The sequence below is a fragment of the Lagopus leucura genome, unplaced genomic scaffold, assembly GCF_019238085.1.
Source record: "Lagopus leucura isolate 7727_CA_CO unplaced genomic scaffold, USGS_WTPT01 Super-Scaffold_100014, whole genome shotgun sequence".
Lineage (NCBI taxonomy): Eukaryota > Metazoa > Chordata > Aves > Galliformes > Phasianidae > Lagopus > Lagopus leucura.
The window spans coordinates 4,480,263-4,492,544 of NW_024962268.1; the positions used below are offsets into that span (position 1 = coordinate 4,480,263).

The window sequence follows — 12,282 nt, forward strand, 5'->3', positions numbered from 1 at the left end:
CTTCAGGTTAGCCCAACATCAGAGTTAGATAATGTTGTCCATGGTTTCCTTCAACCCAGGTTTCAACATATCTGAAGATGAGGATACCAATGCTTCATAGTTCCAATATTTGAGTACCTTCTCAGTGTGATTTTTTTTTTCTTGTATTGAATTAGAACTCTCTGTGGGCCTTTTATCTTTGTGCAACTCTGATGGGAGTCTCCATATCCTTCATCTTCTCTATGCCCCCATATTAGCTAAAGATAGAAGTCCCCCCTTACCCTCCTCTTCAGTCTAAGGTAACCCATTCCTTTAACCCCTCCTTATTTGTTCTTCTCCAAATGATCATATTGTTCTCCTCCAAATGATCATGTTCCTGGCCCTTAAGTATGGCACTATATCCCACGCACAGGGAGACCCAAAATACTCTGCTGAGCAGAGAAGAATAAACACTTCTCTTCATGTGCTGGGTACATTCATGCCCATATAGACAAACAACTGATTGGTCTTCTTGACCAAGAATGTGGCAACTCCTTTTCAGTTTATTTTCCAGTAGAACACCCAGGTTCATTTCCACAAAAATGTCTTCTGTCAACTCAGAGACAAGCAAACCGGCATGGGGTTATTCCACCTCAAGTGCTATACTTTCTAACTTTTTTGGTTCAGCATTTCCTTCAGCCTGTCAAGGCCTTTCTGCCTGCCAGCTCTGCCTTCTAGCTGAACACTACTCTCAGTGTTAACAATGGACAGGAATTCATGATTTTGCTTTTGTATTATAAAAGAGTTTGAAGGTTTTTTCCTTACTCTCAGAATTCTTCCTTTAGTCTTTTCTAGATAGAGATGTATGTATGTAAAGGCAAAGGTTGTAATGTCAACTGATGTTTTATTTATTTATTTATTTTGAACAGCTTTCAATAAAATTTGTCTCCTGAGTAAACATGAAACAAAAAAGTCTGTTTATTCCACAGGAGAATTCTGAAAATTTCTGCTGCCGTGACTCACTGCAGCTTTTTAACAAAAGTAATCCCTTCCAGAGAAGGAAGCAACATTTTACTTTCTGCTTTAAGGGCATAATGTTAAAAAAGAATACTCGAACAACAGATTTATATTTTTATCAATATTTCACAAACAATAACTGGGAAGGAGAGAGTGGGAAGGACTGAAATAGGATTCTGACCATATTTTAAGAGTTCTCATTCTTTAAGAGAATGAGCAGAGAATGAGTTCACACTTAGCAACAGTGTAACAAGGTAAGACAGATGTGACTAGGATTCTGAAGTCCACAAATCAAACACTACTGCAGCTATGTTTTACAGGATACAGTGCTGTGCACTACGCCCAAGGGCCCCAGACCCCAGTTGCTGCTGGATCACACTGGGGATCCTCATCAGGATAGAACACAGGCACTGAACGTTTATAATAGTACTGAAGACGTGAGAGCAGCTTTTTCACCACATGAGGATGTTTTTCAGATAACTCATATTTCTCTTCAGGGTCACGAACAATATCAAACAGCCAAAGTCTCTTCGTTGGTGGATCATATGACTGAATCTGTGACTCACTGAACAAAGATGGTGGAGGAAACCAATGACCGCAGCCTACAGAAACAGAAACAGATAGTTAATTCTCAGATACAGAGCAGCAGTGGAGAGGCAGAGTTATACTGTAAACGAGGAAATCTCCAGGTTCCCCTGATAAGTTGCTGGCCGGTGACTGTAGCTGCACTGCTAGCCCAGCACCAGAACCTCTCTATTCCAAGCTACTTATATATAAGTTCTATTTGTACAAAAAAAGCCCTGCACCATTGAGATTCAAAAACTTGCATGTTGCTGAATTTCAAATCAAACAATTTCATGGACTTTCTTGTTGATAGTTTTTCCAGACCTGAGGAGGTCAAATGCATAAAACTTACTTCCAAAATGAAAGAATATGATTGGATTTTAGAATGCCCCTTCTAGATTTGTGCATCTGACCAAAATCCTGAAAAGCTAGCAGAATAAATAAAAGAAATGGTAATATATTAAACAGAAAAAAACTGTTTGGGATGGGGGGTAGATACAACACTAGGTACAAGAATGAGTTACTTGTTACCTGGGTATCCAGTTAGTAACTTCCATTTTCCATGACGGATTGCTGCATGCATGGAGATATTGAAAAGTGTACTACCCAACGGAAAAGAATTGATCTGTGGTAAAGATGTCCTGTTGCCAATGCCAAAACCTTAATGAAATAGTAAATTAAGTTATGTACATAGCATATAAATGAAGTCATGTTTAGAATTCTGATGGAAAGCAAAGCAGTATGATTCATTTATTTCTACATATTGAATACAGAATTTGTCATATGTACATACAAAGATCCATGCTAAAAATTCACTGGAGATATTTAACTCTTGGAACTTAAACTGCAGTCCAGAAAGTGCTCTGATTTCTATAGAGAAAGTAACTTCTGAGTCCAGACAACAGGACTCATCTCATACACAGATATCATATGTTTATCTTATATGAACGCTTACTCTAAGAGTTGTAGATGCTAAATTTGCTCATAGGACTTAGAAGACTCCAGGATAAGTGCTATTACTGCTAATTCTGTTGGATCACTCCAGAAAGCAAGCTAGATCTCAACCTGTATCCACACACAAGAGAGCCGATTCTGTGGAATGACTGGTTACATTCAGACAGATGTACATCTGTCAACATCTATGGCAGAACACTGAGAGTCTGTGAAGCATGTCTTCATGGAGTCTTTGGTAGAAAAATTAGCTTATGACATGACCCCATAATCCAGAACTGCAGCAAACTTTCAAATTTTATCTATGCACTCATTCCCTCTCAAGAGGCATATTTATATGTTCTTTACATGTAGCTCAGAACAAAAAATGTACACGTATACACTAAGGATAAGGAGACAAGTTCCGTACTGGAACAAGGAAAGATTCAGACACTCCCGGCGGACCCAAATCTTCAGCCATCTTGCATATTGGCTTTCACAAGAAAGCCATGTTTACAAAAAATCTAAGAATTTTCAACAATTCTACCAGCCGATACCTGCTTACGAAAGAACTATTATACAGCAAGACTGTAATTGGAATAGAAACAAGACATGAGGAGAGGACAGAAACGATTTTGGATTTCTAGCATTTTTAAAGAGATACTTTCAACCAATTTGGGGAATTCAAAGGACTTGACAGATTTCTGTCTTTGTAATAAAAAGAGCAATTTATGAGAGGCGTAGTGGCCATGTGCAATCCAATCAGAAGTAATGCTAGAGGATTCTAAAAACATTTGAAAAGGAAATGACTGGATATAATAATTTCTCTGTTTTTATTTTTGTGAAGGTCCTGCTATGTTTCTGGTTTATTACTGGGCATCATACCATTACTTAGTTTTCTCTTAATAAACATTTCTTGCAAGTACCCAAATTCTCTGTTTACATCAGATTTGTATAATGTTCCTGGATAAATAAGGCCATAAAACATGTTTAGAATTTGCACGCACAGATTAAGGAGGGCTGAGCTTAGCTTACATCGTGAAATACTGAAGTTGATGGAAACAAAAAAGCACCATGCCTCCTTTCAAAAAAAAAAAAATACTATATAAGCAATAGAAAAAATTGTAAAAATAACCTAAAGAATCTCTTCTGGAACATAAATCTAATGCAGTCATGTGATGCCCCTATCAGACAAAAACAGTCTGACGATTTATATTGGCTGCTTTTCCACATCATTACACCACATATTATTCTGTCATACCAATTTGCTAATGGAAAAACTCATCTTCGCCTTTCACTTATTTAAAGAGTGCAACAAAGGACATCTAGCAGATCAAAAAACACAGCTATGTTTTTTAAACATTACATCTCAAAAGTACATGGTCTAACAGAAAGATTATTAAAGTCTACATTTCTCATCTAAAGGTTTAGCATCCAGAATATGCTTCTGACTGTTACAGTGCATGAAGCAACAGCACTGCACAATATAAATGATTTAAAATACTTCAAATAAACAGTATGAAAGATTGCATTTTAAATATACCTTGCAAAAATATAGGTGATGAAACCAAACTAATCCTGAACTAAGAAATGCTTTTACCACAGCTCAGAGTTGAATTTGTTTGATGTAGTATTATCTTTGAGCAAAATTTACTGATGAGGAAAAGATAAATGCATTCATGTTGAGCTATTATAAATAGAACCCTGTCAGTCACATTGACACTCCCATTTTTATACTCTTATCTTGTGCCAAAGAGATGTGCAGTCTATTATTCAACTAAGCAAATTACTTCATAGGCAATAACAGTCAACTTCTGTCAGATATACTGGCAACAGAGAACAGACTGGTGATGGTTTGAATGAGCCCTACACAGAATATTTATAAAACTGCCAGTTTATTACATTATATAAGCACCAGATAAAGTACTTAGAAAACACTGCTTGATATGAATAGTGTTTCCACCACATGATTTTCACTTTAAGCAAGAACGTTCCCCCCCTGTTGCATTTGACTGAATTTCTCATCCCAGCTGTTAAATTTCCAGCTCTGCCCTCATTCTCCAGCTTTTGCAACTGCAGCTGAAATGCAAAATTAGGCAGTCTTCTTCTGCCATATAAATTTTACAGACACTCCTTTTCTAAGTCAATAGATTAAATAAGTCACGTTCTTTTTGATTTGTTTGAAAGATGAACCATTTGTTCCTTAAGCATCCAAAAAGCTATTCTCTGCACTCGCTCTAGATTGGTTTTGAAGTCTGATTTTTTTTCTTTTCTTCTTTCTTTTAGCATGGTCGACTTGGCAGTAGCTACAGGCCCATGGACTAATTCAGCATACGGAGGGCAGATGCTTTTTATGGATCCAAGTCTACCCTTACATGCCCACTTCCTTCACAGGCTTATATATCTAACATATGATGCTTTTCTTGTGCAGAGGCTAAACATTTTATTTTTTGCCATTTGCTCACCACTGTATCAATAGCTAATGGAATACTAAAGCTTAGCTTTCACTTAAAACAAATCCTACAGCTTTCACTATCATTTTTCTTATTTACCAGCTTAAGCCTCTCTTTCCTGAAGCCCAATTTGTGACCTTATACCACCTGCTATATTTAAGGGCACTGATAGAAAATGATAAAAACTTTTATTATTTAGGAAAGCAGCGGTATTCTGTTCATTTTTAAACATTTAATACTACCACAAATTGATCTAAGTGTTACATTGTTCTGTTTGAAGTCATAGGTAACCAAAAAAAGTATTCAAAACTCAAGTAGCATTTATATCTCTGAAGAAAAAAAAAAAACAACAACTACTTCAGAAAATGCTGCCCTTGGATAAGTGACTTTGGAGTTCATGTCATATTTCAAAACCATACTTAGTCTCAACAGCCTGAAAACTGATTTCAAGTCAGATTCTAAAATGAATTGAGGTGGCCAATCCCCACTGTCCACAAAAGCAGTTCATGACCTAAAATCATGGTTCTGTGCCAGATTAAACCTATGATGGAATAACTATATGAATGACTACAAAAATAGGGCTTTCATCCCCAAAGAGAAACAGCACAGAAATATGACACAAGGTAGTAATCACAGATTGAGTAAGGAAGAAATACTGTTCTCTCATAACATAGGGCACCAAACAAATTATGAGGCAGCTTATTCAAAATAAACAATAGGATGTACTTCCTCATCACAAACACAACTCAGCACTGGAACTCCTTTCCAAGGGATGCTACGGATGCCAAAAATTTACTTGTGTTGAGGGATAGAAAAATGTTCAAAAACTGCAGATCAGTCTATCAAGGATTATTAAAGACCAAAACACAATGTAAAAATCAGGAGCTCCATTCGCTTGCTGCAGGTTGTGAGGATATGCAATAGAAAAATGTTCACGTACTTGCTCTCATACACTCTTTCCTACACACTGGCATTTAAAAAAGAATGATTGATTCAGTTTTACTAAATTTTACAACTTCAAGTGTCTTATCAGAAGCTCTCTACAGAGTCTATAAATTTGTATATTTTCTAAGTCTCATGATGCTCCTGATAAGTTTAGTTGATATCACTGGCATTTCATTGAACACTTAATATTCAGTCAAGAATAGCCACTAAAAAAAAAATTATTAAAAGTTAAAAAAAAAAGTGTCCAATGTAAGCCATGTCAAGAAAGCAACAATAAGAAAATGCCACTGCAACACAGTACTTGACAGCTACGTTGGAAAATTCAGGCCAGTCAGCAACTTTGCTCTAAAACCACAACATTTCAGTCTTCTTATTTCTACTTTACAATGGAAATATTTCAGATACTCAATTGATATAATCTGTTTTAAAAAAAAAAAAAAAAAAAAGATTTCACAATAATCAACACTGGTACCACATAAATTTGCAAGAAAAAAACAATGAAGTCTGAACTTTCTACTTCTTTAACTTTGTCTAGTATGTGTATTAGTTGAAAACATTTCACTACATTTAATAAATGTATAGAAGAGTAAATTAATTTAGAATGTGCTCTCTAATTATTAGTCATAAAAAGGAATAAGATTGTTTGTAAATTTCCATCTGAAATTTTAAAAAGTGAATATATATACGGAGTTATATTGTATACATATACAGAGATATGATACTTGTAGAAATTCAATAAGCATTCCCATAGCTCTCCTTTTTCCCTCTTGCAAGGATATTAACTCAACTGGTAGAATTCTAAAATGCAGAGATAGAAATAGTACATATAAAAATAGAATATTCTGTCTTCAATCTGTGATTAAGATGATGAAAATTACCCATGTGGAGAATAAGAAGTTCCCTTGGTTGGTAAAAGACCAAAGAGCAGAGAATTCTAACATACCATTTTGCAAGAGACCAACCACAAAATTTGGAGGTCTAAATAATATTCTATGCGGCATTTCTGTACACTATGGTCTATGATACTAGAATGTAAGGAGGAAATACAGGGTATTGGATACAGACAGATAAATGTTAACTTCTTAATTACTTGGGAAACAGAACTCTGCTGAAAGATGTAATTTAAACAACCTACATGAGTGCCAGACTGCAGAGCACACGTCCCTACAATTTTTCAATATACTACACAGTAAAAGAAGCTTTCATCTATAAGCAGCTACATACAATCAGGGCCCTTTATGGATAACAGAAGCAAAAGAAACTCACATATTCAGTTCTTCATCAGTAAAGCAAAAACTAAAGCAGTTATCTATATTGTGCCAAGGAATTGAAAAACAGAGAAATAACAGCATTCTATCAAATTTCTGTATACAGTAAGAAATTCAACCATAAGCAGGAAATATATGATCATAGAAAAATCATCAACATTTCTTGTCACACAAGTGTTTGCATGCATTATACTACATGGGTATCTATAAAGTTGAGAATTTGCATCTACAGAAACCTTCACAGTTTACAGTGTATAATGCTTCCAGTCATATATGTTATATAATATTAGAATCATAGAATCATAGAATCATAGAATCACCAAGGTTGGAAAAGACCTTCAAGATCATCCAGTCCAACCGTTCACCTATCACCAATAGCTCCCACTAAACCATGTCCCTCAACACAACATCCAGCCTTTCCTTGAACACCCCCAGGCTCGGTGACTCCACCACCTCCCTGGGCAGTCCATTCCAGTGCCTGACCACCCTTTCTGAAAAGTAATACTTCCTAATGTATTATTAGTATTAGTATTATTATATGTTATTACAATATTATATAAACAGTTACATAATGTTAGTAACTAAAAAAATTTCTCTGTAGTTCTCAAAACTTATTTCAGTAGAACATTTTTTTGGCTATGCAACTCCTTCTACCATTTATTTGTTTATTCCATTTCAAGACTTAAATGTTATTAACACAGATTAAGTGATACATGTGTGAAACTGCAATCCTAAATTCACATAAAATATTCTAAAGAACTCCAAGGACAAGACCCTTCCATCCCCTGCATATGCAAAATAAGGTTTTTTTCTATCTTGTGTGGTGCTGAGCCAAATGCAGTCATGTTAACCAAATTCCTAATTGACAAAGGATATACCAAGGTAACACATAGGCTGAATAGTTTTGTCTGTCAGCATATTCAGTGCAATATTCAGTCTGGACCTGGACCCAACCTCTTCAACAACTGACTAGATGTCATTTACAACACCAAATGGCAATACTACACAGAACACACCCACAATAAGAAAAACTCAAACATTCTGAAACATGGGTGAGCTACAAAATTATAAAATTATTTGCCTGACTAATACTTTCCTGTTTCCATTAACATCCATGTCCCAACTAGACTAGACTACATTCTCTTAACAATCTTGTTTACACCCTCAAATGCAATTACTTTTTTTTTTTTTTTTCAGTCACCAAAATCTTCAGGGAATATTTCCATGGTTTTGTATCACTTCCCTTAGTTGTATTTCAGCTTATTGTTACCAGAATGGCTACAGCACCTCTCTGACCTTTTAGTCTTCTGCTGTTGCACAATAAAAGAAATTTCATTTTGTTTGTAAGTACTAAACAAGCAACATTTGTAATTAGGACAGCACTGCAAGAGAGTCTTGTGTATCCCTTTCAGGAGGATTACACACGCTGGATGGTTCTGCTCATGATTGTAGACACAGAATTAAACTCAGGATCCCAATTTGAAAAGGACCCACAAAGATCACAGAATCACAGAATTACAGGGGTTGAAGGGACCTCTGGGGATCATCAAGTCCAACACTCCTGCTAAAGCACGTTCCCTAAAGTCATATCAGATGTATTTCTGCCAGTGCAACCTGGAGAGATACATACTGACCTGTAACTGTGACACACACAGTAAGATTCTACCAATTATGCCTTTAGAGCAAGGATCACACATATAGCCTCATCATACAGCCAGAAGAGGAGAAACTACTGTACTGAAGAAACTAGCACTAGCAGTATTGCCCTTTCTCAGCTTTTGGGAACAGCGGTACTTCTGCATATGACTAAAATAGATACTGCATTTAAAACAGTACAATCCTGTCCATACAGTTTGTGAAGTGACTGAAGTCAGTCACTCCAGGAAAATGAGATTTCAAAAGGTACTCTTACCTTGCAACACCAAATTTTAACATATTTTTTTCCTTTCTAGTATTATGTTAAGATTATACTCTAAAATACCGAGTGACTAAAAAAAAAAAAAACAGTTTATTTGGTAAAAATGTTTCTGCTAGAGAGAAGTGAACATGTCTGCGCATTACTGAGTAGAAATATGCTTAACAGTTATACAAAATACTGGGAAAAAACACACAGGCTATTACCACTAAAATTTAAAACCAACAAACAATAACTCATATTATTTTCACAGTAAGGCAATGCATATGCCTTCTTGCCTTTTGTGATCTGATTAGTAGCCTGTAAAAACCACAGAGGAGATCCCCAGACAGAAGTCTGAGACTCACAGACCAAAAACCACTTATATGTGAAACTCAAACAGAGAGAGGATATTTTCCAGTATGTTCACTGCTATGTTTAAAATCAACATACTGTTTTAATGATGCAATAAATCTGTATTGTATTCAATAGCCCCTATATATTGCTATGTAAACAGCTATAGTACCATTCTCTGCTCTCTCCATCAAAATAATTTCAAAGTTTTGCACCTCACACCTTCTTTTCTAATGTAAATCATTTTAATCTTTTATCAGGATTTGAAACATTTACTTACATGATGCCCTTTAAATAGAGAGCACTTCACCCAAAACAACAGAAGAAAATCAGTCTTCAGTTAGCAGGCACCCAAACAATTGACTATTTATAGGAGTGTGCCATCAGTAAGAGAAATAAAAAGTGGAGAAATGAACTGTAACTTCACTGCAGTACAACTCAGGAAGCCACATATTATAATTCTTCTTTGTGGTCAGAACTGCTTCCCATGATCACATCTTAGGACTTTTATTGGATAATATTTTTCCAACTGTCCAATAGTTTCCTCCCTAAGGGAGAAAATTCTTAGCTCACACTGAAAGCTCCACACAAGTACAGGCTATATACATTATCTTTGTCCACTAGGGCAATTAGAAAACTACGTCCATTTAACGATGAACTAGTTTATTTTTTCAGTAAACTGTAAATAAAGAGAAGACTCAGGTCAATTTAATATCTAATTTTAATAAAGGGAATCTGGAAGCAAAGGGTTAAATTCACTTGGGGATGCACCTGACAGAATGAGAGATTGTCTCTCACTTCCAAAAAATCCAGTCCAACATTGGGGTTTTTAGGGACCCAAGTTCCAGCCCCAAATATTCCTGGTTAATAAAAAAAGGTTTTGAACTTTGTGACCTTCCTCTCAGCATGAGTTACTCCCCAACAGACTGCATGAAATTTCAAGATGTGAAAGAGAAAACATGTAAAAGTTTCATACATCATATAATACATGCAAATACTTAGTTTGACAAAAGAGAAAGTAAGCATTTAAGCTTAGCTTAAAGCTAAGCATTTAAGGCAGTAATGGGGTATTCAGATGGGTTTGAGTAATTTTGATTTCACTCATAACAAATTCATATATAAAGCTTTGAATTTATATATGAATTTATGCAAATTTAGTGCATACACCATGTGAATCAGATTCTTAACTTTTTACTGTCTCCTAAATTTCAACTTAATGATCAACATGTTTTTCTAGCACTTACAGATCCAAAATATTCTTTGAGAATAGCATGGTCTTGATTTGCAGGCAACTTGGTTTGCTGCTTAAACAAATTATTCTACAGATCAATCCAATGCAGAAACAGAAACTCTATCTGACGTCATAAAAACAGAATGGTAACTGGAAATAAAATCAAGACCTCTTTCAGTACTTCCCGGTAAGGAAGTAGCTAGATCTAGGAAAAACAGACAGAAGGTGACAAGAAGTCTTCTTATGGGAGCATAAGAACATCATCAGTATGTAGTGAAGGTCTTTTTGGCAATTGGAAAGCTGTACTCTTCACACTGTACAGCCGCACACGTAACAGAAGAAGTGCAAATCCATGGACTGATTCAAAAGTATAAGCTGGGATTTCCATTCTATTTGAATTCATTTTATACTTTTGGATTAAGCACCAACTTGCTTTACATTACATTTTTTCTGCTCCTAAATTTCAGGAGATAATACACCAAATGTGAGTCAAGCTTTTATCTAATTATCTAATATACACACTAGACCATGGTTATGGTACTGAGAGAAGCAAGAGTACTACATATTTCACTTCTATCAATAAATAGTAAATCAATTTCCTTCCAACTATCTGAAAAACCTGGCTGTTTCTAATGTAGTAATTTCAATAATTATTTAAACTAATCAGATGAATTAACCACTCACCTGCAAGAAAAGAGTAATTAAGTTTTCAAATAAAACATTATAGAGATAAGAAATGCATAGTTGATATTTTTCCAGTTGACAGACACATTTAGAACTTACATATTCTTATACATATATATACTATATATATATATATATCAACAGTATGCAAACGCACAGGTGTTCTTTATGTATTTATAAGAGGAATTGGAGGGGTAATTCTCTCCTCTTTTCACGTTACAGAAGCATGAAAGTTTTGCATAAAAACAGGTAAGGATTATCTAGGCAAAATCTGTTTTAAATACAATGCATTTTACCATTCTGCAGATGTGCAACAAGGTCTGGAAGAAACGTTCCTCAGGAGAAGGACTCACCTTCTGCTGGCCTACCTTGCACTGCAAAGCAGTATGAGAATATCAGAGCCTTGTATTAAGTGATAGCAGTTGATGAAGGACATGCATGTCCCTCTACAGTACACAGAATTTTAAAAAATATTTGAATTACAGGAACAATTCTCATTTGTTTGGGTACGAAGAACATTTGCAGCTATTTCAACTCCTATTTGTCCCTAAACAGAAAACTTCGTGATGTGTTTCTCACAGATGCATTAGGAGCTTTCTAGGTGGCAATACATTGAAAAATTTAAAGCATTTTACTAAAAATATCAGATGAAAACTTAGTGACAAAAATTACTTCTTCCTAGACTGGATTCTCTGAAGTTGACTGTTGCTTAGTTTTCACAGTAAAATGCAAGCAAAAGCAAACAGCAGGCAGAATTTTAAGAAATCCTCTAACTTCCTCTGGCAAAATGCATATTGCTGTCATGGGATGAACAGAACACATGTTGCTCCTGCTACTGATTCAGCCCTGGGATCCAGTGCACACTGGATGGTCAAGTGGGATACGATCAACCCTGGCTATAAGTGCGGATCTCACCAGTTCGATTCTCTGCAAAGGTCTTGGTTGATCTCTTTAGTGAATTTTAGTGTCTGAAATATCTTCCAC

At 35.5% G+C, this 12,282-nt stretch overlaps 1 protein-coding gene across 1 annotated transcript in view; it reads right to left on the reverse strand.

Annotated features, from left to right (window-relative positions):
* Positions 1 to 1,075: 1,075 nt before the first annotated feature.
* ARSB (arylsulfatase B) overlaps positions 1,076 to 12,282 on the reverse strand; it is a 66,604-nt gene continuing 55,397 nt past the window's right edge. Inside the window, exons 7-8 of the mRNA XM_042875519.1 lie at positions 2,071 to 2,199; positions 1,076 to 1,577 (exon numbers count right to left, since the gene is read on the reverse strand). Of these exons, the coding sequence (XP_042731453.1) occupies positions 1,312 to 1,577; positions 2,071 to 2,199 (395 nt within the window). The 3' untranslated portion in view covers positions 1,076 to 1,311. The remainder of the gene's footprint in view (positions 1,578 to 2,070; positions 2,200 to 12,282) is intronic.